Source organism: Macaca nemestrina, assembly GCF_043159975.1.
Source record: "Macaca nemestrina isolate mMacNem1 chromosome 4 unlocalized genomic scaffold, mMacNem.hap1 SUPER_4_unloc_10, whole genome shotgun sequence".
Lineage (NCBI taxonomy): Eukaryota > Metazoa > Chordata > Mammalia > Primates > Cercopithecidae > Macaca > Macaca nemestrina.
In genome coordinates this window covers 251,383-271,569 of record NW_027257555.1, presented here as the reverse complement: position 1 = coordinate 271,569, position 20,187 = coordinate 251,383, and the positions used below count along the sequence as shown (strand labels likewise).

Sequence of the window (20,187 nt, the reverse complement as noted above, 5' to 3'; positions counted from 1 at the left end):
AACGCCTGCTTACATCCCCCTGTGGCTGTTCTCTGAGCTTTCCGGTCACATCCTTTCCTGCCACGCTCTTTGGTTCATTTTGGTCATGCTCCTTCTGCTGTCAGAGGAGCAGAGAGTTGATCTTGTTGATTCTGGATACTGATAGTTTCTAGGTGATCTGGACAACCAAGGTAACGACCCTCAACGGCGGCGGAAAGGGAGCAGCCATTTTGGGATATCTTTACCTAGAGCTTTCAGTGAGTCTCGACCTCAGCTACTCTTAGGATCGGGGGAGAAGCATGGAAAGGCCCGGTGCTCAGGCATCCGGAAAGAAGATGGGACGAATATTCTACCTCTGAAGTACATCCCAAATCTGGGAGTTTACTTTAGCTTTACTGGGTTCTACTTGGCGAATGAAAGTGTGCCTCGTTCATACGCACATCCGGAAACCACTTCATGGGGGCCGTCACAGTTTGAACCCCACACGTGGCATCGCGTTGAGCCAAATGGGGACTCGTGGTGCAAGCAACGCTCCCCACGTGTTAGCGTGCCTGAGATTCACTTGGCGGAATTTGACTAGGTGCGTGTTGGTAGAGTGGGGCTGAGGTTCTCTTGCCCCTGTGGATGTTTAAGAAGTCACAGGTCCTGCGAAGACCTGCGGTCCCCTCAATCAACTCTGTTTCGGAGACATAATGACTTGGATTACTGACAAGTCAAGACATTTTCAAGCCCTTGGAAAATCAGTTACACAGAAACACGGAATGAAAGTCAAAAGAGAGTACGTCATCTTTTTGAGAATTTTATTCACTTCAAAACAAATTAAACACACCTATTTCCAACGGCATTCCAGAGCCCAATTTTCCAGGCTGAGGAAACACCCCAAGAACGCTTTGCGCAAAACGCTTCCCAGCGTCCAAAACACTGCTGTCAGGGCGGGGCACAGCTGAAGGCCTGCATCTCTCAGGGTTCCCTAACTGTTCCCTGATTCAGCCATCTAGAGAGCAAACACACAGTCATTCCCCAGTTTCCTACTGACATCACAGCGGAAGTCTGACTCCCGCGCGTCGCCGTCACCCAGTTTCTGAGGCAACGAATCACTGGCACAGAAGCTTCTGGTGGCGGGTTTCCGGAGAGCCCTGCGAACTACAATGTCCCTCACCAGAATTCGATGAGGCAGAGTCTCTGCATGTGGTCCCTGCCTGGCCTGGGCTCCAACATCCACAGAAGCACCACAGCCGGGGAGCTTGGGAGTCACCACACACAGTCTGCTCTCTGCTCTGTGCTCCTCAGTCCCACAGACCCCTCCAAGTCACGGGAGCTGGGTGCAATGGAGCCCCGGCCACCTGTAGTCTCACTCCAGGTCAGAATCGCTGTCCTCTGAGGAGGAGGAAACCTGAAGGTCCTCATAGAGGACACTCAGCGGGACAGGAACACAGGGAGCCTCAGACTTCTCTGAGACGTGAGGGCTGTGAGCGAGGAAGTCTCCCGGCTCCTCAGGAGAGGGAAACGAGGGAGCTGTCAGGAGGCTGGAGCTCCACCATCCGTTTTCCAGTCTCCGGAAGAGCATTCTGAGAGGCTGGGCCCCATCGTGGCTGGCCGCTGGGTGATGGGACATGGTGCAGGCCTGGGCAGTAGGCAGGTAAGGTCTGCTGTGCGGAGGCTGCCGGTCGCTGCTGGGCACCTGGGCGGGTGTCCCCCTGCTCATCTGGGGCGACGGACTTGGTCTGAGTTCGGTTGCAGCTGGCGGAGGTTGGAGAGTCTCCGGGGCCCCCAGCTCACCTCCCTGGATGGCATTTTCGGGCATCTGGAAGGGACCCGTTCTCGGTTTCTTGGGGAAGTTCAGGCAAGCCTGAGTCGGAGCCTGGGCAGGTCTCTTGGCTCCTGGCCTGAAACTGAGATTGGAGCCGAGGCCCAAGCTGTGTGTGTCGGCTGGTGGGCAGGGCTGTGAGGTCACCGCAGGACGTTTGTCTTGTGCCTGGGGGCTGATGACCCGGATCAGGCCGTGGGGCTTGGAGGCAGCCTGGGGAACTTCTCGGCGGCCACCCTGAGGCCTGCTGTGTGTCGGCTTCACCACGACGAGAGGCTCCGGGCCCTGCTGCCTGACTCCCGGTTGAGGGATGTCGGCCACAGCCCCTGTCTCTCGTTCCTTCGGTCGGAGACTTGACGAGGAGCTCGGACTGGCTTTTCTGAGGGGAGACAGCGAAGCCAAGATGGATACCGTGTCAGACATTTTGGTAGCTGAGCCATCAGTGAGGGCAGGGTCCACGCGTGGCCTCTTATTGGCTGTGTGCACCGGCATTGGCCTGCTTGCAACCTGAAAGAAAGGAGACCACACACGTTAGAGGTTCCTCGGCATGGAGCCAACATGGAAATCAACCACATCCAATGACGAGGTGCACACAGCAGGAAATTCTTAATACGGTATGGACAGGCGGTCCTTGGAAGTAGGGACAGATCCTCAACGTGAGTGCTGATCGGGACAAGACCCATGAAAAATGCACTCTCGAGCTATGGTCTAAGAATACCATTTTTCTGAAGACTGTGTCTTGGGCATTCTCTGGATCAAAGCGCCTCCACTCAGCCTTCCGTGAAGTGGGACGGACTAATGCCCTTCTGAAGGCAGGTTGGTGGCTCAAGGGTTCCCAGGACGTCTTTTCTGAAAACATGCATGTTCCTGGGGTGAGCCTCCTCCATGTTTGGGGCCCCTGAGGGACTAATTTCCTCAGGCCACTAGGAAGATGTTGTTGGCAGGCTTGCCATCATTGCACGGAAAGAAAGCAACAGCAAATACGGCACCTTCAGATGCCTTCACCTGGAATCAAATGGACCTGGAAGGATCGTGGAGTCCCTGACCCCAAGAAGGCAGGGAAGAGGGGTTCCCCGATCCCCTCACGCACACGGGAACCTGAAAGGAAATCAACCAGGGTGACCTAGAGGAGAAAAAGACCAGGGGCCCAGGGTGACACTCACCCTCAGATAATCACAAGATTCCATGGATGCTTTTCGATTTGGCGGCTGCTTCTCCGGAGGTGTCCCGGAAAAGATCTGGAGGAGAGCCTTCCTCTGCGGGTCTTGTTGCCTGCAGAAGAGAAAAAGTTCAGGCCCTGCCCCCCCGGTTCTCCCCAGGAGACAGGGAGAACCCTGTCTGGGGCCCAGTCCCGTTCTGTGTTTTGGGATACATAAATGGAACTTTTGTGCCCTTTCCGCCTCTGCACCTTCCCTCATGTGCCAACCTTCTCATCCTGCCGGTGGCCCTCTAGGCTTCCCAAGTAAGGACTGTCATTTGGATTCCGTTGCTTTTCCCCCTGTCATGAGGAACCTGCACGAAGCGCCCCCGCCTCTCCCCCGTCCCTGAATCTCCCAGAGCCAAAGGAGCTCCTGGGTGGGGAACCCAGGAGGACACGGAGCTCTGGTCTGTTTCTCTGCAGCGTTCCTTCCCTGTCCCGGAGACGGAAAGGCACACGGTGTGCAGGTGCAGAGACACCGTGTCCTTAGGTGGCAGTACCCTAAGGATGGTGAAAACCCCTCCCACTGCTCACCTCGGTCTCTCTTCCTTCTCTCCCTTTTCCTTGTTCAAGGGCCCAGGGTTCCCTCGAACCTGGGGCTTCCATGGTTTCAGGTTTTCCTTCCCTTCCTTTCTCCCAAAGGTCTGGGGAACCAGGGCTCCGTTCCAGCACTTCATGGGGCACCTGGTACTTCTGGCCGTGTGCCCAAAGGCCCCGCAGTTTTTGCACTTGATCTGTGGGTGGAAAGGAAGTGATGTCAGTGAATGAGCTGAAGCCACAGGCAGTGATCCAATGTCAACATTGAGACGGACTGTGAATTCAGAACTGAGTGAGGATTCCAAAGAGGGGACACCGGCATGGGGGCCCTGAAGTGGAGGGAGGGTTCGGTTACGATGTTCCCTCCCAAAGCCCATGTGACGGAGGAACTCTCAAAGGAAGGACTCAGGGTTCTAGCGGGGACGATCGTGAACCCGATGTCCACAGCACAGCCCAACCTGGCTACACAGGATTCTGAGTGGAAAGGGAGGTTGCTCCCAAGAGTCTCTCCAGGGACCTGTCGGGCCGGGGAGGAGGTCCCAAGCCAGGCCCACCTTGGATGGGAAAAGCAACCCGGGTGGTGCTGGCAGAACTCTTTGGAATCCAACCCAGTCTCTGAGGACCGTGTGACACTCGCCCGCTCCTCCCCGCTCGATACCCAAAAGATTCCAGGGCTAGACGTACCCTGGGATCCTCTTCATCGGGTGGGGGAGCCCTTGGCCCAACTGGGGCCCTCTGCTGCTTCTGGAGGGTCTGGGCTCTCACGAGTCTGTTTGCCCCACTTTTGGGGTCACGACGTGCCATCATCTTCGTCTCCTGGGCGTTTTATGGCCGCCTTTTTCCGGGGTTGATGGTTGGGTCACCTGAATCACACACAAACACACGAAAAGCGATGGTTAGGCACACTGGATATTCACACACCCACAAGAAACCCCCAGCTAATTCCATGACGGTGTGGTCATGAGGAGACCTCACCACCCGTCGGTCGAATCTGTGGATCACAATGTGGTGTGTGCATCCTCAGATATTGTGTGTTCCTCTGCCGTGACCACCTGGTCCAAGAGTAAACCTGGCCTGCCACACGGCCCACGGCCTAGGTATGTGGAGTTGGAGTTGAGATTTCAATCCCACCCAAACAACTGATTCTGGAGACTGGACTTAGGTCTCTCACCATTCACTCCAGTAGAAGACACAATGATTCTCTCTCCCCTGAGGGACAAAAGAATCGAAGCTACAGGGCATGGCCGATGTCACCCCTTGGCAGGTCTGCTTGAAGTCAGGGATAAGGGATGCTTCCTATCATAACTCAAATCGCTACTCTTGCCGTTTCACTAGGCAACTTCCAAACACAAATTCATCGAGAGAAGTTATCTCCCTCTCTACCACACTAGCAGGTGATGGTCTTTCCTGCTCTGTCTTTTTGGCTTTAGCTCCAGCCCCTCTTTATTTATTTTTCTGGTATTTTGCACACGCCATACGAATTCATCTAAACAAACGCTGAACAAGTGGCATATGAATCTCTTGCATGGCTAAAGGGCAAACCACCCCTTTTCCAAAGTTCTTTTTCCATTTACCCACCAATTCAGCGTGCTGGAGTACATTTCTTTTTGCATTTCCATCTGGCTCTTATCCCGGGCACGGAGATGGAAATGTTTTCTCGCTTTCTGTTCCAAGAATTACGGATAAGGAGAACACATCCTACCCCATCAGCGAGCCCCAGTGTGATCTGTTTCTTTCACTCTCCTTTGTCTCTTTTCCCCCAACTCCTCAGGGATTAGGCGAAACAAACAGTCGTTCAGGGAAACTTACCTGAAATTACAGGTCTACTTTCTTTCCTCGGCTGGCGCTCAGATGAACAGGTGCGCTGGCGCTCAGATGGGCAGGTGCTGGAGCAGCCCTGCTGGAAGCGGTGCAGCCTTCAGGAAGCCGGAGGAAGGGGCAGAGAGGGACCTTTGCTTTCCAGGCTGCCTTTTATACTGCCTCTGGACCCCTGACGCCAAACGGACCCTAACCTAATCAACTGAATCCCATTACATGACCTGGAAAGCTCTGTTTGCCCAGCCCCCTCTAAGACGATGTTCACTATGGACAGACATTCTAAGACCTACCTGTACAGCTGCAAGCTTTGAAGAATAGATGTTTCCCGTCAGGTATGTACTACTGGTGCACGTACCCCTGTCTTGTTTTACATCTTTTTTTTTTTTTTTTTTTTTTTTAAACAAGGTGCTAAAATAGACACAGTGTAATTGGACCATATTCACTCTATTTCAACGTAGGCCTCAGTGTCATCAAGGAGGTACACCTTGACATGCAATCTCGGTCGTTATCCATCTTCAGAGCTTCTCCTTCTTCCCCACGGTAAGTGTGTCAGCAGAAAACCCTGACCACACCCTCACGTGTTTTCTCCTCCAGGAGGCCCTTGGAAACCACCGTGAATTGGACTGCACTGGGAAACCCAGATGAAGAACGTCAACACCGCTTTGTCCTTCGGTGCCTGGCTCCTTTTTCAGCTCGTCCTGCGGCTCCAGGCATTATGCCTGAAGAGTCTCCAGGACACCGGTGGGGCTCTATTTCCTTGGGTCCCGTTGCCATTTCTCTGGATTTGCGAAGATCCAGCGGACTTTCTGTGGAACTCTCTTGTCGGGGAACTTGGGTGCCGCGTCCCCTCATTCTGCTCTTCCTCATCTGCACCTGCACAAGTTAGGGTCCACGTTCCCTGGGCGGGAAGAGACAGGCAGGAGTCAGAATGCTGAACCAGCACACTGGGGGCATTTTCTCACGTGGTCCAAGTGACCCCATGGTCTTCTAGAGCTTTGGAACCAGTCGCGTCCCACTTGACACTACACCCGACTCTCAGTTGCTGAATCTTGTTGGCCCTCCGGCGATCTCCCGTTGGATGAGTTGCACCTGCTGAAACTCGATTCCCCCTGGATTTGCGCTTCATTAATTATTCATGATCAGGTGGGAACGCCTGCTTACATCCCCCTGTGGCTGTTCTCTGAGCTTTCCGGTCACATCCTTTCCTGCCACGCTCTTTGGTTCATTTTGGTCATGCTCCTTCTGCTGTCAGAGGAGCAGAGAGTTGATCTTGTTGATTCTGGATACTGATAGTTTCTAGGTGATCTGGACAACCAAGGTAACGACCCTCAACGGCGGCGGAAAGGGAGCAGCCATTTTGGGATATCTTTACCTAGAGCTTTCAGTGAGTCTCGACCTCAGCTACTCTTAGGATCGGGGGAGAAGCATGGAAAGGCCCGGTGCTCAGGCATCCGGAAAGAAGATGGGACGAATATTCTACCTCTGAAGTACATCCCAAATCTGGGAGTTTACTTTAGCTTTACTGGGTTCTACTTGGCGAATGAAAGTGTGCCTCGTTCATACGCACATCCGGAAACCACTTCATGGGGGCCGTCACAGTTTGAACCCCACACGTGGCATCGCGTTGAGCCAAATGGGGACTCGTGGTGCAAGCAACGCTCCCCACGTGTTAGCGTGCCTGAGATTCACTTGGCGGAATTTGACTAGGTGCGTGTTGGTAGAGTGGGGCTGAGGTTCTCTTGCCCCTGTGGATGTTTAAGAAGTCACAGGTCCTGCGAAGACCTGCGGTCCCCTCAATCAACTCTGTTTCGGAGACATAATGACTTGGATTACTGACAAGTCAAGACATTTTCAAGCCCTTGGAAAATCAGTTACACAGAAACACGGAATGAAAGTCAAAAGAGAGTACGTCATCTTTTTGAGAATTTTATTCACTTCAAAACAAATTAAACACACCTATTTCCAACGGCATTCCAGAGCCCAATTTTCCAGGCTGAGGAAACACCCCAAGAACGCTTTGCGCAAAACGCTTCCCAGCGTCCAAAACACTGCTGTCAGGGCGGGGCACAGCTGAAGGCCTGCATCTCTCAGGGTTCCCTAACTGTTCCCTGATTCAGCCATCTAGAGAGCAAACACACAGTCATTCCCCAGTTTCCTACTGACATCACAGCGGAAGTCTGACTCCCGCGCGTCGCCGTCACCCAGTTTCTGAGGCAACGAATCACTGGCACAGAAGCTTCTGGTGGCGGGTTTCCGGAGAGCCCTGCGAACTACAATGTCCCTCACCAGAATTCGATGAGGCAGAGTCTCTGCATGTGGTCCCTGCCTGGCCTGGGCTCCAACATCCACAGAAGCACCACAGCCGGGGAGCTTGGGAGTCACCACACACAGTCTGCTCTCTGCTCTGTGCTCCTCAGTCCCACAGACCCCTCCAAGTCACGGGAGCTGGGTGCAATGGAGCCCCGGCCACCTGTAGTCTCACTCCAGGTCAGAATCGCTGTCCTCTGAGGAGGAGGAAACCTGAAGGTCCTCATAGAGGACACTCAGCGGGACAGGAACACAGGGAGCCTCAGACTTCTCTGAGACGTGAGGGCTGTGAGCGAGGAAGTCTCCCGGCTCCTCAGGAGAGGGAAACGAGGGAGCTGTCAGGAGGCTGGAGCTCCACCATCCGTTTTCCAGTCTCCGGAAGAGCATTCTGAGAGGCTGGGCCCCATCGTGGCTGGCCGCTGGGTGATGGGACATGGTGCAGGCCTGGGCAGTAGGCAGGTAAGGTCTGCTGTGCGGAGGCTGCCGGTCGCTGCTGGGCACCTGGGCGGGTGTCCCCCTGCTCATCTGGGGCGACGGACTTGGTCTGAGTTCGGTTGCAGCTGGCGGAGGTTGGAGAGTCTCCGGGGCCCCCAGCTCACCTCCCTGGATGGCATTTTCGGGCATCTGGAAGGGACCCGTTCTCGGTTTCTTGGGGAAGTTCAGGCAAGCCTGAGTCGGAGCCTGGGCAGGTCTCTTGGCTCCTGGCCTGAAACTGAGATTGGAGCCGAGGCCCAAGCTGTGTGTGTCGGCTGGTGGGCAGGGCTGTGAGGTCACCGCAGGACGTTTGTCTTGTGCCTGGGGGTTGATGACCCGGATCAGGCCGTGGGGCTTGGAGGCAGCCTGGGGAACTTCTCGGCGGCCACCCTGAGGCCTGCTGTGTGTCGGCTTCACCACGACGAGAGGCTCCGGGCCCTGCTGCCTGACTCCCGGTTGAGGGATGTCGGCCACAGCCCCTGTCTCTCGTTTCTTCGGTCGGAGACTTGACGAGGAGCTCGGACTGGCTTTTCTGAGGGGAGACAGCGAAGCCAAGATGGATACCGTGTCAGACATTTTGGTAGCTGACCCATCAGTGAGGGCAGGGTCCACGCGTGGCCTCTTATTGGCTGTGTGCACCGGCATTGGCCTGCTTGCAACCTGAAAGAAAGGAGACCACACACGTTAGAGGTTCCTCGGCATGGAGACAACATGGAAATCAACCACATCCAATGACAAGGTGCACACAGCAGGAAATTCTTAGTACGGTATGGACAGGCGGTCCTTGGAAGTAGGGACAGATCCTCAACGTGAGTGCTGATCGGGACAAGACCCATGAAAAATGCACTCTCAAGCTATGGTCTAAGAATACCATTTTTCTAAAGACTGTGTCTTGGGCATTCTCTGGATCAAAGCGCCTCCACTCAGCCTTCCGTGAAGTGGGACGGACTAATGCCCTTCTGAAGGCAGGTTGGTGGCTCAAGGGTTCCCAGGACGTCTTTTCTGAAAACATGCATGTTCCTGGGGTGAGCCTCCTCCATGTTTGGGGCCTCTGAGAGACTAATTTCCTCATGCCGCTAGGAAGATGTTGTTTTCAGGCTTGCCATCATTGCACAGACAGAAAGCAACAGCAAATACGGCACCTTCAGATGCCTTCACCTGGAATCAAATGGACCTGGGAGGATCGTGGAGTCCCTGACCCCAAGAAGGCAGGGAAGAGGGGTTCCCCGATCCCCTCTCGCACACAGGAACCTGAAAGGAAATCAACCAGAGTGACCTAGTGGAGCAAAGAACAGGGACCCAGAATGACACTCACTCTCAGATAAATCCAAGATTCCGTGGATTCTTTTCGATCTGGCAGCGGCTTCTCCAAAGGTTTCCCAGAAAAGGTCTGTAATTGAGCCTTCCTCTGTGGGTCTTGTTGCCTGCAGAAGAGAAAAAGTTCAGGCCATGCATCCAGTTTTCCCTAGGAGACAGGAAGAGTTCAGTCTCTGGCCCATTCCCATTCTGTGTTTTGTGATAAATAAGTGGAACTCTTGTGCCCTTTCCACGTCTGCACCTTCCCTCATGTGCCAGCCTTCCCGTCCTCACAGTGATCTTCTAAGCTTCCCAAGTAAGGACCAGTATTTGGATTCCATTACTTTTCCCCCTGTCATGGGGAACCTGCACGAAGCTTCCCCACCTGACATCGTCCTCCCCCAGCTCGATATCAGGAACAAGTCTGTTAATTATTATTATTATTAAATATAATATAAATTAATAGTAATCATTGACAATAATAATCACAATAAAGATAGTAAAAATTAATTCTGGTTAAAAATGTTTTAACAATTAGTAGTAACAATTAATAGCAATATCACTATTAGTAATGAAATGATATCAGCAATTATTGTTACTTAATACTAAGTGATGTTGGTTATAAAATAATGATTAATATTATGAACTACTAGCATTGCTAAATGTCATTAATATTGATAATTAATTTTAAGCATACATAATCATATATGTTTTTAATCCCTGCGATATTGAGAGTAGTATCATCCTCTCCCCAGTGGAAATTAGGAACAGTATCACTTGGGGGCGTATACACCCCCTGCAATATTGAAAGTAATATCATCCTCTCCCCTCCTGGATCATGGGAACAACATCACTGGGGGATGTACACTTTCTGTGATATTGGGAGTAACATCATCTTCTGTGCCTTGGATTATTAAGGACAATATCACGCGGGGACATGTGTACATCTTCTGCAATATTGGGAATAATATTATCCTCTCTCCCCTTGCATATTAGGAAAAATATCACAGAGTGTGTGTTCACCTCCTGCGATATGGGGATTAAAACCATCTTCTCCCGTTCTGGATATCAGGAATAGTATCACACGGGGGTGTACAGTGTCTGTGATACTGGGAGTAATATCAACCTCTTGGCCTTGGAATATTAAGAAGAATATCACAGGGTGGATGTACACCCCCTGCCATATTGGAAGTAATATCAGCCTCTCCTCTCAATGGATATTAGGAACAATATCCCAGGCTAGGTGTATGCCTCCTGCTCTATGGGGAGTAATATCATCCTCTCCCTTCCAGGATATAAATAACAATATCACAGGACGGGTGAACACAGCCTGTGATACTGGAATTATTAACATCCTCTCCCCTTCTGGATACTAGGAACCATATCACAGAAGAGCTGTACCCTCCCTGCGATATTGGGAGTAATATCATACACTTCTTCTGTGAATATTAAGAGAAATATCACTGGGTGGCTTTCCATTCATTGCTATGTTGGGATCCATGTCATACTCTACCCCCTAGATATTAGCATCAGTGGCACAGGGTGATTGCACACCTACTATGATATTAAAACTAAAATCATGTTCTCTGTCCCTGGATATTAGGAACAACATCACAGGTAGGTGTACACCCCCTGTGGTATTAGGAGTAATAATATGATTATTAAACATCTATGTCGATTTTAATAATTATCAATCACACTATTAATACGATATCATTATTAATTATGGATAATTATTTTAAATATATGATTATGCACGCTTGAAAATAATTAGTAATATTAATGTCATTTAACAATATGATTAGTTCTTAATATTAATTATTATTTTATTACCAACATCACTTAGTATTGATATAAGTAACATTAATTGCTGATATCATTATTTTATTGTTAATATTGATATTATGATTAATTGTTATACTAATCGTTAATATTTTTTACCAATATTAATTTATACTATCTTTATTGTGATTATTAATATTGACAATTGTTATTATTTTTTACTATAGTTATTAATATTTATAATTAATAGACTTGTTCCTGATATCCAGCTGGGAGAGGATGATATTACTCCCAATATCGAGGAAAGTGTACACCCCTCTATGATGTTATTCCTAATAGCCAGGGGATAGAGGATGACATTATTGAAACTTTTGCAGTGTGTGTCCATCCCTTCGGTCATGTTGTTCCTTATATCCAGAGTGGGAGAGGATGATATGACTCCCAATATTGCAAGAAGTATGCAACCGCCTGTAATATAGTTCTGAACATCTAGGTGAGGAGAGGATGATATTACTGACCATATCGCACGAGTTGTAAAACCCCTTCAATATTTTGCCTATGACCCTGAGGGGAGAAGATGATATTACTCCCAATATCGAAGAAGGTGTACACCCCTCTGGGACACTATGCCCAATATCCACTTTGGGAAATGATGACATTACGCCCAATGTCCCAGGGGATGTACACCTACCTTGGGATATTGTTCTTTATATCGAGAGGGGGAGAAGATGCTATTGCTCCCAATAACACAGGGGCTGGGGCTGTACACCCCTCCTGTGTTATTGTTCTTAATATCCTAGGGAAGAGAGGATGATACTACACCCAATATCGCAAGGGGTGTACACCCACCCAATGATGTTGTTCTTAATGTACTCCACCTCCCACCACCAGGGATATCATTCCTAATATCTAGGGGAAGAGAGGATAACATTATGTCCAATATCCCAGGGGAGCATACACACCCTCTGTGATGTTGTTTCTAGTATCCAAAGGTAGATACGATGATATTACTGGCCATATCACAGGGGGTGTACACCCTTTTGTGATATTGTTTTTGACATTCAGTGGGGGAGAGGATAACATTAATCCTAATGTCGCAGAAGGCATACAGACCCCTGCTATGTGGTTCCTAATGTACAGGGGAAAGAGAAGAATATTGCTCTCAACATTGCAGGACGTGTAACCACCCTGCCCCCCGTATATTGTTCCTAATATGCAGCGAGGTGGAGGCTGAGAGTACTACCAATATCCAAGAAGGTGCACACACACCTGTGATATAGTTCCTAATATCTAGCGGGAAAGAGGCTGTTTTTACTTTCAATATCGCAGTGGGTGTACACCGCAGCCAGCCCCGGGGTATCATTCCTTACATCCAAGCAGGAAGAAGATGATATGGCTGACAATATCGAAGGGGGTGGACACCTCTTCTCTGATATGGTTCCTGATATCCAGGGGATGAGTGGATGATATAACTCCCAACAAAGTAGGAACCGTACAGCCACCCTGGGATTTTGTCCTTAATAACCAGAGGGGAGAGATGACATTACTACCAACATTGCAAGGGGTGTACACCCTCCTGTGATATTGTTTCTCATATCTAGGAAAGGAGAAGATGGTATTAGTACCAATATTGAAGGGATGGACACCCCCCGTGGGATATTGTTCTAAAGTTACATGTTGAAAGAGAATGAGATTCCATCCAATATAACAAGGGGTATACACCCCACCTGTGATATGAGTCGTAAAACCTAGAAGAAGAGAGAATGACATTGCTTCCAAAAACACACGGATTGTACACCCACCCTGTGATATTGTTTCTCTCATCTAAAGGAAGAGATGATGATACTACTCCCACTACCGGAGAAGGTACACACCCGCTGTGATATTGTTCCTCATTACTTGTGGTAGAGAGCATGATATTACTTCCAGTATGACAGTGGCTTGACACCCAGTCTGTGATACTGCTCCTAATTTCCAGTAGGTAAAGTATGATGTTCCTGCCAAGAGAGTAGTGGGTGTACAGCCACCCTGTAATATTTCTCCGAATATTCAGGGAAACACAGGACGACATTATCCCAAATCTCCCAAAAAGTGTACACCCATTGTGTGATATGGTTCCTAATATCCGGAGGTGCAGAGGATGGTATTCATTCTCCTATCGCAGGCTGTGTACACACAACCTGTGAAATTGTTCCTAATATCCTGAACAAAAGAGACTGCTAATAATGGACACACATTGCAGGAGGGAGTAATTGGCTATTACGATCCACATCTCAGGGGGTGAGGCACTCCCCGTGATATGGGGAGTAATAGCAACCCCTCTCCCCACTGGCTATTATGATCCACATCGCAGGGCAGTTCAGGACACCAGCTCTGCCCCAACTTTGACTCAGACAGTGGGTGTCATGGGACCACCTCAGGATGGGTGGCAGCTCAGCTCTAAGGTATCCTTGCTGCCAAAGACCAACTGTTCCTGCTACTTTGAATCTGGCCACAGGGTCTCTGTTGGTGAGACAGATGACCATGAGGCAGATACCCTGAAATCTAGCGACAGAGCTCAAAGTCCCATGAGAGGCACCATAGCACGCAGACTTTGCAGACATACTAGCGAAGGCCGCAGCAGGCCCTGAGTGAGGAACAAGCTGACCAAGATCCTGGGGTTCTGCCACACAGCCCTTATACCAGGGACTGGAAACTGTTTCCCTAAAGAGCCAGGAGTCAGTATTTTCAGCTTTGCCAACTGATCTTTGCCTCAAGCATGCAACTCTGCCATGGCTGCACGACAGCAGCCTTCTGCAGGTGGCCTGTGAAGAGATGGGCATGACCGCACCCCCATCAAACTTTACTTATGGACATGGAAATTTCTCAGTGTCAGGAAGTGTTATTTTTTTATTTGTTCAACCATTTGGAAATGTAAAATCCATTCTTGATTCATGGGCGACTAGAGCAGGCGGGGACAGGCCGCCCCTTGCCGACCTCTGGAATGAGTTTAGAGAAGTAAATGACAGGTCGGGCCAGCGCAGCCTCCTCACAGCGGATTCGCTGCAGGAGGGTCCTTCGTAGCAACCACTTCCCATCCTTCATCTTGGCTTCAAGTGCAGCTCAGGTGGAGAAAGAGAGAACAGAACTGGCCTCAGCAACAAGAAGGAAGGAGATGCAGGGTCAAGCAGCCATGTGGATCCATCACACTTAACATTCACACCAAGCGGAGCACAGGCAGGACCAGCCCGGGGGGGCTGAAGTGGAGGCTCTCTGGGGTGGGGGACCTCTGGGTGGGCAAGATTCTCTACCTAAAACTCAAATAGAAGATCTACACAGCAGTAGTTACAGAAAACACACACTAAGAAAAAGGCCAAAATAAAAATAGGACACCACGTTTGGCCAAACGGGTCTCACAAGCCAGTAGGTAAGAAAGCCCAGGAGGGCCCACCAGAGGAGCTGGGGGTTGATTCCTGCCTGCTGGGGCCTGGGACACCCCATTCCCAAAGAGGAGGACCCAAGCTTTGGGGAGGAAGCTGTCAGAGTCACCCAGTGAACTGTTCAGAGCTAGAGCCACACAGCAGGTGAGGAGCCCTGGTCATGCCCCCTTGTGCGCTGAGAAGCTGGGGTGAGAGCACACCCCCAGGGGCCGATGCAAACAGTGGACCGCGGGCCCTCCTCCTGCCCAGAGGATGCTCAGCTGCCAAGGGACCACCAAGGCCTGGAACCCAGGGACACACCACCTGACCATCATGCCCAGGCCTCCTGGACCAGGCAATGTCCAGTACAGGCAGGCAGTCTGGACTTGGGGCCAGGACAGTGGTGGATGGTCCTGCTAGGCAGGCCTCCTTCTCCCTACCAGCTGGGCTGATTGCACTGTAGTTTTGGTTCTGGCAACATATTGTTGCCCACTTTGGCCACACCAGTCCCCGGCTCCCTGGCAAGGCCCAGTGCTGTCCAATCTACCTACACAGGCCCCACACACCCAGTGCCCACCAGGCTCTGTCAGCCAGGAGGACCAGTGCTCATCCCCTGAAGTTTCTGTGGGAGCCTGCATCCCACAGGGACCCACAGCTCAGGGCCAACCTCCATGGGGGCCTCTTGGTTGTGGTGACAGGGGTGAGGGGTAGTTGACCTCCAGCCCTCCCATCCTGGCCACTGTATTTTGTGGGAATCATTCAGTCCTGTGAGCTTCCTGGGGACCCCAGAAGGAAGAGAACAGGGTGGTCATGGCAGCCTCAGCCCCAGGCTCTGGGCCAGAAGTTGATAACGACCAATTCAGAGCAACCACTGAATTCAAGCCTCTTACAGATACACGAGAAGTTGGCGAAGAACTGAATGTCGACCATTCTACAGTCATCCAGCATTTGAAGCCAATTGGAAAGCTGAAAAATCTTGATAAGTGGGTGCCTCATCAGCTGAGCAAATATTTTAAAAATCATCCTTCTGAAGTGTCATCTTCTCTTGTTCTATGAAACAACATTGAAACATTTCTTGATCAGATTGTGACATGCCACAAAAAGTGGATTTCATACAACAGCCAGCTCACTGGTTGGACTGAGAAGAAGCTCCAAACCACTTCCCAAAGTCAAACTTGTACCAAAAAAAGGTCATGGTCACCGTTTGGTAGTCAGCTGCCGGTCTTCTGATCCACTACACTTTTTGAATCCTGGTGAAATCATTACATCTGAGGAGTATGCCAAGTTAATCGATGAGATGCATGGAAAACTGCAGCACCTGGAGCTGGCACTGGTCAACATGAAGGGCCCAATTCTCCACAATGCATGACCACCTGTCATACAACCAGGGCTTCAAAAGTTGAATAAACTGGGCTATGAAGTTTTGTCTCATCTGTCATATTCATCTGACCTCTTGCCAAACAACTACCACTTCTTTAAGCATCTTGACAACTTTTTGCAGGGAAAACACTTACACAACCAGCAGGATGAAGAAAATGCTTTCCAAGAGTTCATCGAACCCTGAAAGCAGGGAATAAACAAGTTTGTTTCTCATTGGCAAAAATGTGTTCAATGTAATGGTTTCTCTCTTTTTTTCTTTTTTTTTTTTAAGACCGAGTCTCACTCTGTCGCCCAGGCCAGAGTGCAAAGGTGCAATCTCGGCTCACTGCCACCTCTGCCTCCTGGGCTCAAGAGATTCTCCTGCCTCAGCCTCTTGAGTAGCTGGGATTACAGGCACATGTTACCACACCCGGCTACTTTTTGTATTTTTAGTAGAGACGGGATTTCACCATGTTGGTCAGGCTGGTCTCAAACTCCTGACCTCCTGATCCGCCCGCCTCAGCCTCCCAAGTGCTGGGATTACAGGCGTGAGCCACTGTGTTCAGTCCATTGTAATGGGTTCTATTTTGATTAATAAAGCTGTGTTGCAGCCTAATTATAAAAATTTAAAATTCACGGTCCAAAACCACAATTACTTTGGCACCAACCTAATAATAGAAGAATTAAAAGAGGCCTTTATATTAGAGAGCCCATGGATGATAAAGTAATAAAGAATATTACAATCTCCATAACCCACAAACTTGGTAACTTAGACCAACTGCATGAATTAAAAGACACAATCTATTAATACTAAAATATAGGAGAAATAGGTCATCTAAATATATTGATATCTATTTTTAAAATGGAATCAATGCCTAATAACCTTACAGAAAATCTATATATTCCAAAAATCTGACATTCTGACATGTTATTCTAACTGGTGGGCTTCAGGGATTTCCATTTTGATAACAACATAGGTGAGTCACACACACTTACTTTTAGTGCTCATTGGTCAGGAAACCTATGTCCACTATAGGATACTGCAGAGCGAAGCATTTTGGAGAATTTAGGCAAGATAATATTATTTTCCGATTTAAGGGAAGACAACCAGTTTTATGTACAGTAATTCCTCATAATATCACAGGGGATACCATATTTAAACTTTGGGGTATCCCCAGGTATAATTCTTATTTGAGCCACATGTGAATTTCAGACACAGAGGCTGCCCAACTTTGCTGGCTTGCAACAGATGTGGAAGTTAATTCACAACCTACTTTGTGGAGGCATAAAATTCAATGAGCACTCATTTAGCATTTTATTTGAAATATTATTTTTGTAAAGTTTGCATTTCCAATTAGGTGAAATTTTAAACCTGTTTCAGTTCTTATCCACTTTCCCCCACCCCCCCGAGACGGAGTCTTGCCTTGTCACCCAGGCTGGAGTGCAGTGACATGGTCTTGACTCACTTCAACCTCCACTTCCCAGGTTCAAGCAATTCTCCCACCTCAGCCTCCCAAGTAGCTGGGATTACAGGTGCCCACCACCACGCCCGACTAATTTTTGTATTTTTAGTAGAGATGTGGCTTCCCCACATTGGTCAGGCTGGTCTTGAACTCCTGATCTTGTGATCTGCCCACCTGAGCCTCCCAGAGTACTCAGATTACAGGCCTGAGCCACCGTGCCTGGCCTCTCCATTCTTTTTAGGCAGAGGGGAGCAAGGATTGCTTTAAGTTAGGAGGGACTCCCATGTACCCAACACATTTGTGTAAATTTCTTCCTTCAGAGTTCTTCGAATCAGCATCACCATTGTTAAAGGCCTCCCACATGGTAATAATTGTGCTACAGGGTTTTATGAACATGAAGTTTATGTTTGGCTGAATTAACCTTCTTGCTGTGGCACAAGGGTGGCATAGGTGTTTTTACCAATTATGAAGCGGGTTCACTGTGCAATGGCTACCAACTTTTCTGAGTACAATGAGACCAAACACATTCATACATAAATTCCACGAAGTGAATTTATTACTTACAAATAGCAAACAAAAGACAACAGAAGTCTAGGATTCTATATGAACCACTACCCCAAGATCAGGAAGGCTACCCAGAGCAGATGGATGGAGTTTTGACTGTAAGTGCTTCACTTGCAGTACAACAGAGGGACCCCAGAAAGTAGCCTACCTTGGGTTTTCTCTCACGATGTGGTTTGCTGGACACAAGCGTTAAAGGCCATTCTGTTTCGAGCAGGGACTATAACAGAGCCTGGGCTGTTCTGACCAATGTCACCTGATTATCAGCATATTGCCTTCCCAGCATATCATACAGTTATCTTGAGAACTACCAGTAAGAAAGGAAGGAAAATGGCCCTACACCCTTAAAACTGAAGGATCAGGATATTTGTTGTGACAGAGGCGCAGACAGTAGCAACAGAGTGTTCTTGTGAGCCGTGTACTAGTTCTCTTGACCGGAGCGTGGCACCTAACTGTCTTTCTCTTTCCTTTCAATGGAAACTGTTTCAGAATATTTTAAATATTTTGAGTTTCTATATCTACAGAGTGGAGGCACATGATCGCTGGCAGTGTAGACTCTCTGCATGGTTACAGGAAAGAGTTCAGGAGCCCATCAATCCATATTGGAGGAGACCACCTAATCCTCCAGAGACTGTCACTCCATCTTCCTGGGGTTAGCTCCACATGCAGTAAGGCCATTATGTCTAAGGCCGGCAAGACTTGCAGTCCGAAGATTCAACTTTTGGCATGCTGATAAGCAGCAGTGATAAGAAAAGCCCACACACTTGCTAGGAATTTTTCAATGAAAGCAGCTGAGACTCTTCTTCATATGCTTCGATAGGGGCTAATATCAAACTCTTTCTTCCCATTTTCTTTACTCATCAGTGACTGAACCATGAGGCACCTTAGATATACACCTCATCAGGAGGGTGTAGGGGACAGCGGTAAGGGGAGCAGCAGCACAAGAAACAAACAAGGCCACTACTTCTCCCTACATAATAACTATTGTCTTGGAGTATACAATAATTAATAATGTCCACATGGCTGCCCTCAGCATACAGAGATGGTGACCAGAGTAGATGCAGGGACTACAGAGATACAGCCTGATCCTTGCTAATTACGACTTAAGTGTCAGCTTATGTGCTGCGCTTTTGTGCATTAACAAGCCAGGGCCTCAAAACTGCCTGCTAAGAACAGGCCAAATGTCATGCTGGGGTGTAATTAAACATTCGTGTCTAGGAGATGAGAGCATTTTAGTGTGGGAGAAGATGACAACACCTGAAGACCACAAAATGCTGTGCAGACCAAAGGGAAGGCCCATCGTCAGCTCACGGTCTGACTCAGGTGACTGATGATGTGTTACGGAACCGTCAGCCGACAGCAGGTAGGTCAAGTTGAGCAGGTGTCCTGCATGAGGGCTGGTCCATTTCGTTTGTGTTGCCAATTGTTTCAATAGCGTCTCATGCACCCCACTGGTGAGGAAGGAATGAGCACCCTACGTTTACTGGCACCGTTAAACACATAACATCTATTACTGAACAGATAAGCCAGACATCAGTTATTAATTACATTTAGGAGGATGGTGTAAGCTCCCACAGGCCCAAACACGGATTAACTTAGGAGCAGAGAGTGGTATAGCATGAAAAAAGTGAGGATGTTCCTTTTTTTTTTTTTTTTTTTTTTTGAGACAGAATCTCTCTCTGTCACCCTTGCTGGAGCGCAGTGGTTTGATCTCAGCTCACTGCAAGCTCCGTCTCCCGGGTTTACGCCATTCTCCTGCCTCAACCTCTCTAGAAGCTGGGACTACAGGCACACACCACCACACATGGCTAATTTTTTGTATTTTTCGTAGAGACGGGGTTTCACTGTGTTAGCCAGGATGGTCTTGATCTCCTGATCTCATGATTCACTGGCCTCGGCCTCCCTAAGTGCTGGGATTACAGGTGTGATCCATTGCACCCAGCCGAGGATGTTCCTTTGTTCATACAGGAGTATGTGATTGGTTTGTCTATTGGCTGGTAGAGAACTGAATCATGTCACACTGACTGGTAAGACTGTAATACTCTAAAATACAATATATAAACTATCATATCATAATGGTGCAATACTATCTACTACAATAAGAAAGGCATCGATGAAAAGCCCAACGCTATCATATGTGACTGAGAGATTGAATGCTTCCTCCCTCAGATTGGTTACAACATATTGTCCCATCACAGTCCTCTCTCC

General features: G+C 49.1%; 2 protein-coding genes across 2 annotated transcripts; both read right to left on the bottom strand.

Moving 5' to 3' along the window:
* Nucleotides 1-1,330: 1,330 nt before the first annotated feature.
* On the bottom strand, nt 1,331-4,328 carry LOC139361031 (protein FAM90A5-like). The gene is made up of 4 exons (XM_071089522.1): nt 4,206-4,328; nt 3,519-3,718; nt 2,950-3,058; nt 1,331-2,293 (listed from the first exon to the last, which is right to left on the bottom strand). Exons 1-4 carry the CDS (start codon nt 4,326-4,328, stop codon nt 1,331-1,333), a joined length of 1,395 nt encoding a protein of 464 aa, XP_070945623.1.
* A 3,489-nt stretch (nt 4,329-7,817) lies between these two features.
* Nucleotides 7,818-14,282, bottom strand: LOC139361033 (protein FAM90A5-like). The gene is made up of 3 exons (XM_071089524.1): nt 14,175-14,282; nt 9,436-9,585; nt 7,818-8,780 (listed from the first exon to the last, which is right to left on the bottom strand). The coding sequence occupies exons 1-3, from the start codon at nt 14,280-14,282 to the stop codon at nt 7,818-7,820; spliced, it is 1,221 nt and encodes a 406-aa protein (XP_070945625.1).
* Between the last annotated feature and the right edge of the window lie 5,905 nt (nt 14,283-20,187).

Coding starts and splice junctions, on each gene's coding strand:
- LOC139361031 (XM_071089522.1), bottom strand. CDS start 4,328: ATGATGGCACGTCGTGACCCCAAAAGTGGGGCAAACAGACTCGTGAGA. Junction 3,059..3,518: donor GAGAAGGAAGAGAGACCGAG/GTGAGCAGTGGG, acceptor TCTCTTCTGCAG/GCAACAAGACCCGCAGAGGA. Junction 2,294..2,949: donor AATCTTGTGATTATCTGAGG/GTGAGTGTCACC, acceptor CCTTTCTTTCAG/GTTGCAAGCAGGCCAATGCC.
- LOC139361033 (XM_071089524.1), bottom strand. CDS start 14,282: ATGAAGGATGGGAAGTGGTTGCTACGAAGGACCCTCCTGCAGCGAATC. Junction 9,586..14,174: donor TCTCTAAACTCATTCCAGAG/GTCGGCAAGGGG, acceptor CCTGTCTCCTAG/GGAAAACTGGATGCATGGCC. Junction 8,781..9,435: donor AATCTTGGATTTATCTGAGA/GTGAGTGTCATT, acceptor CCTTTCTTTCAG/GTTGCAAGCAGGCCAATGCC.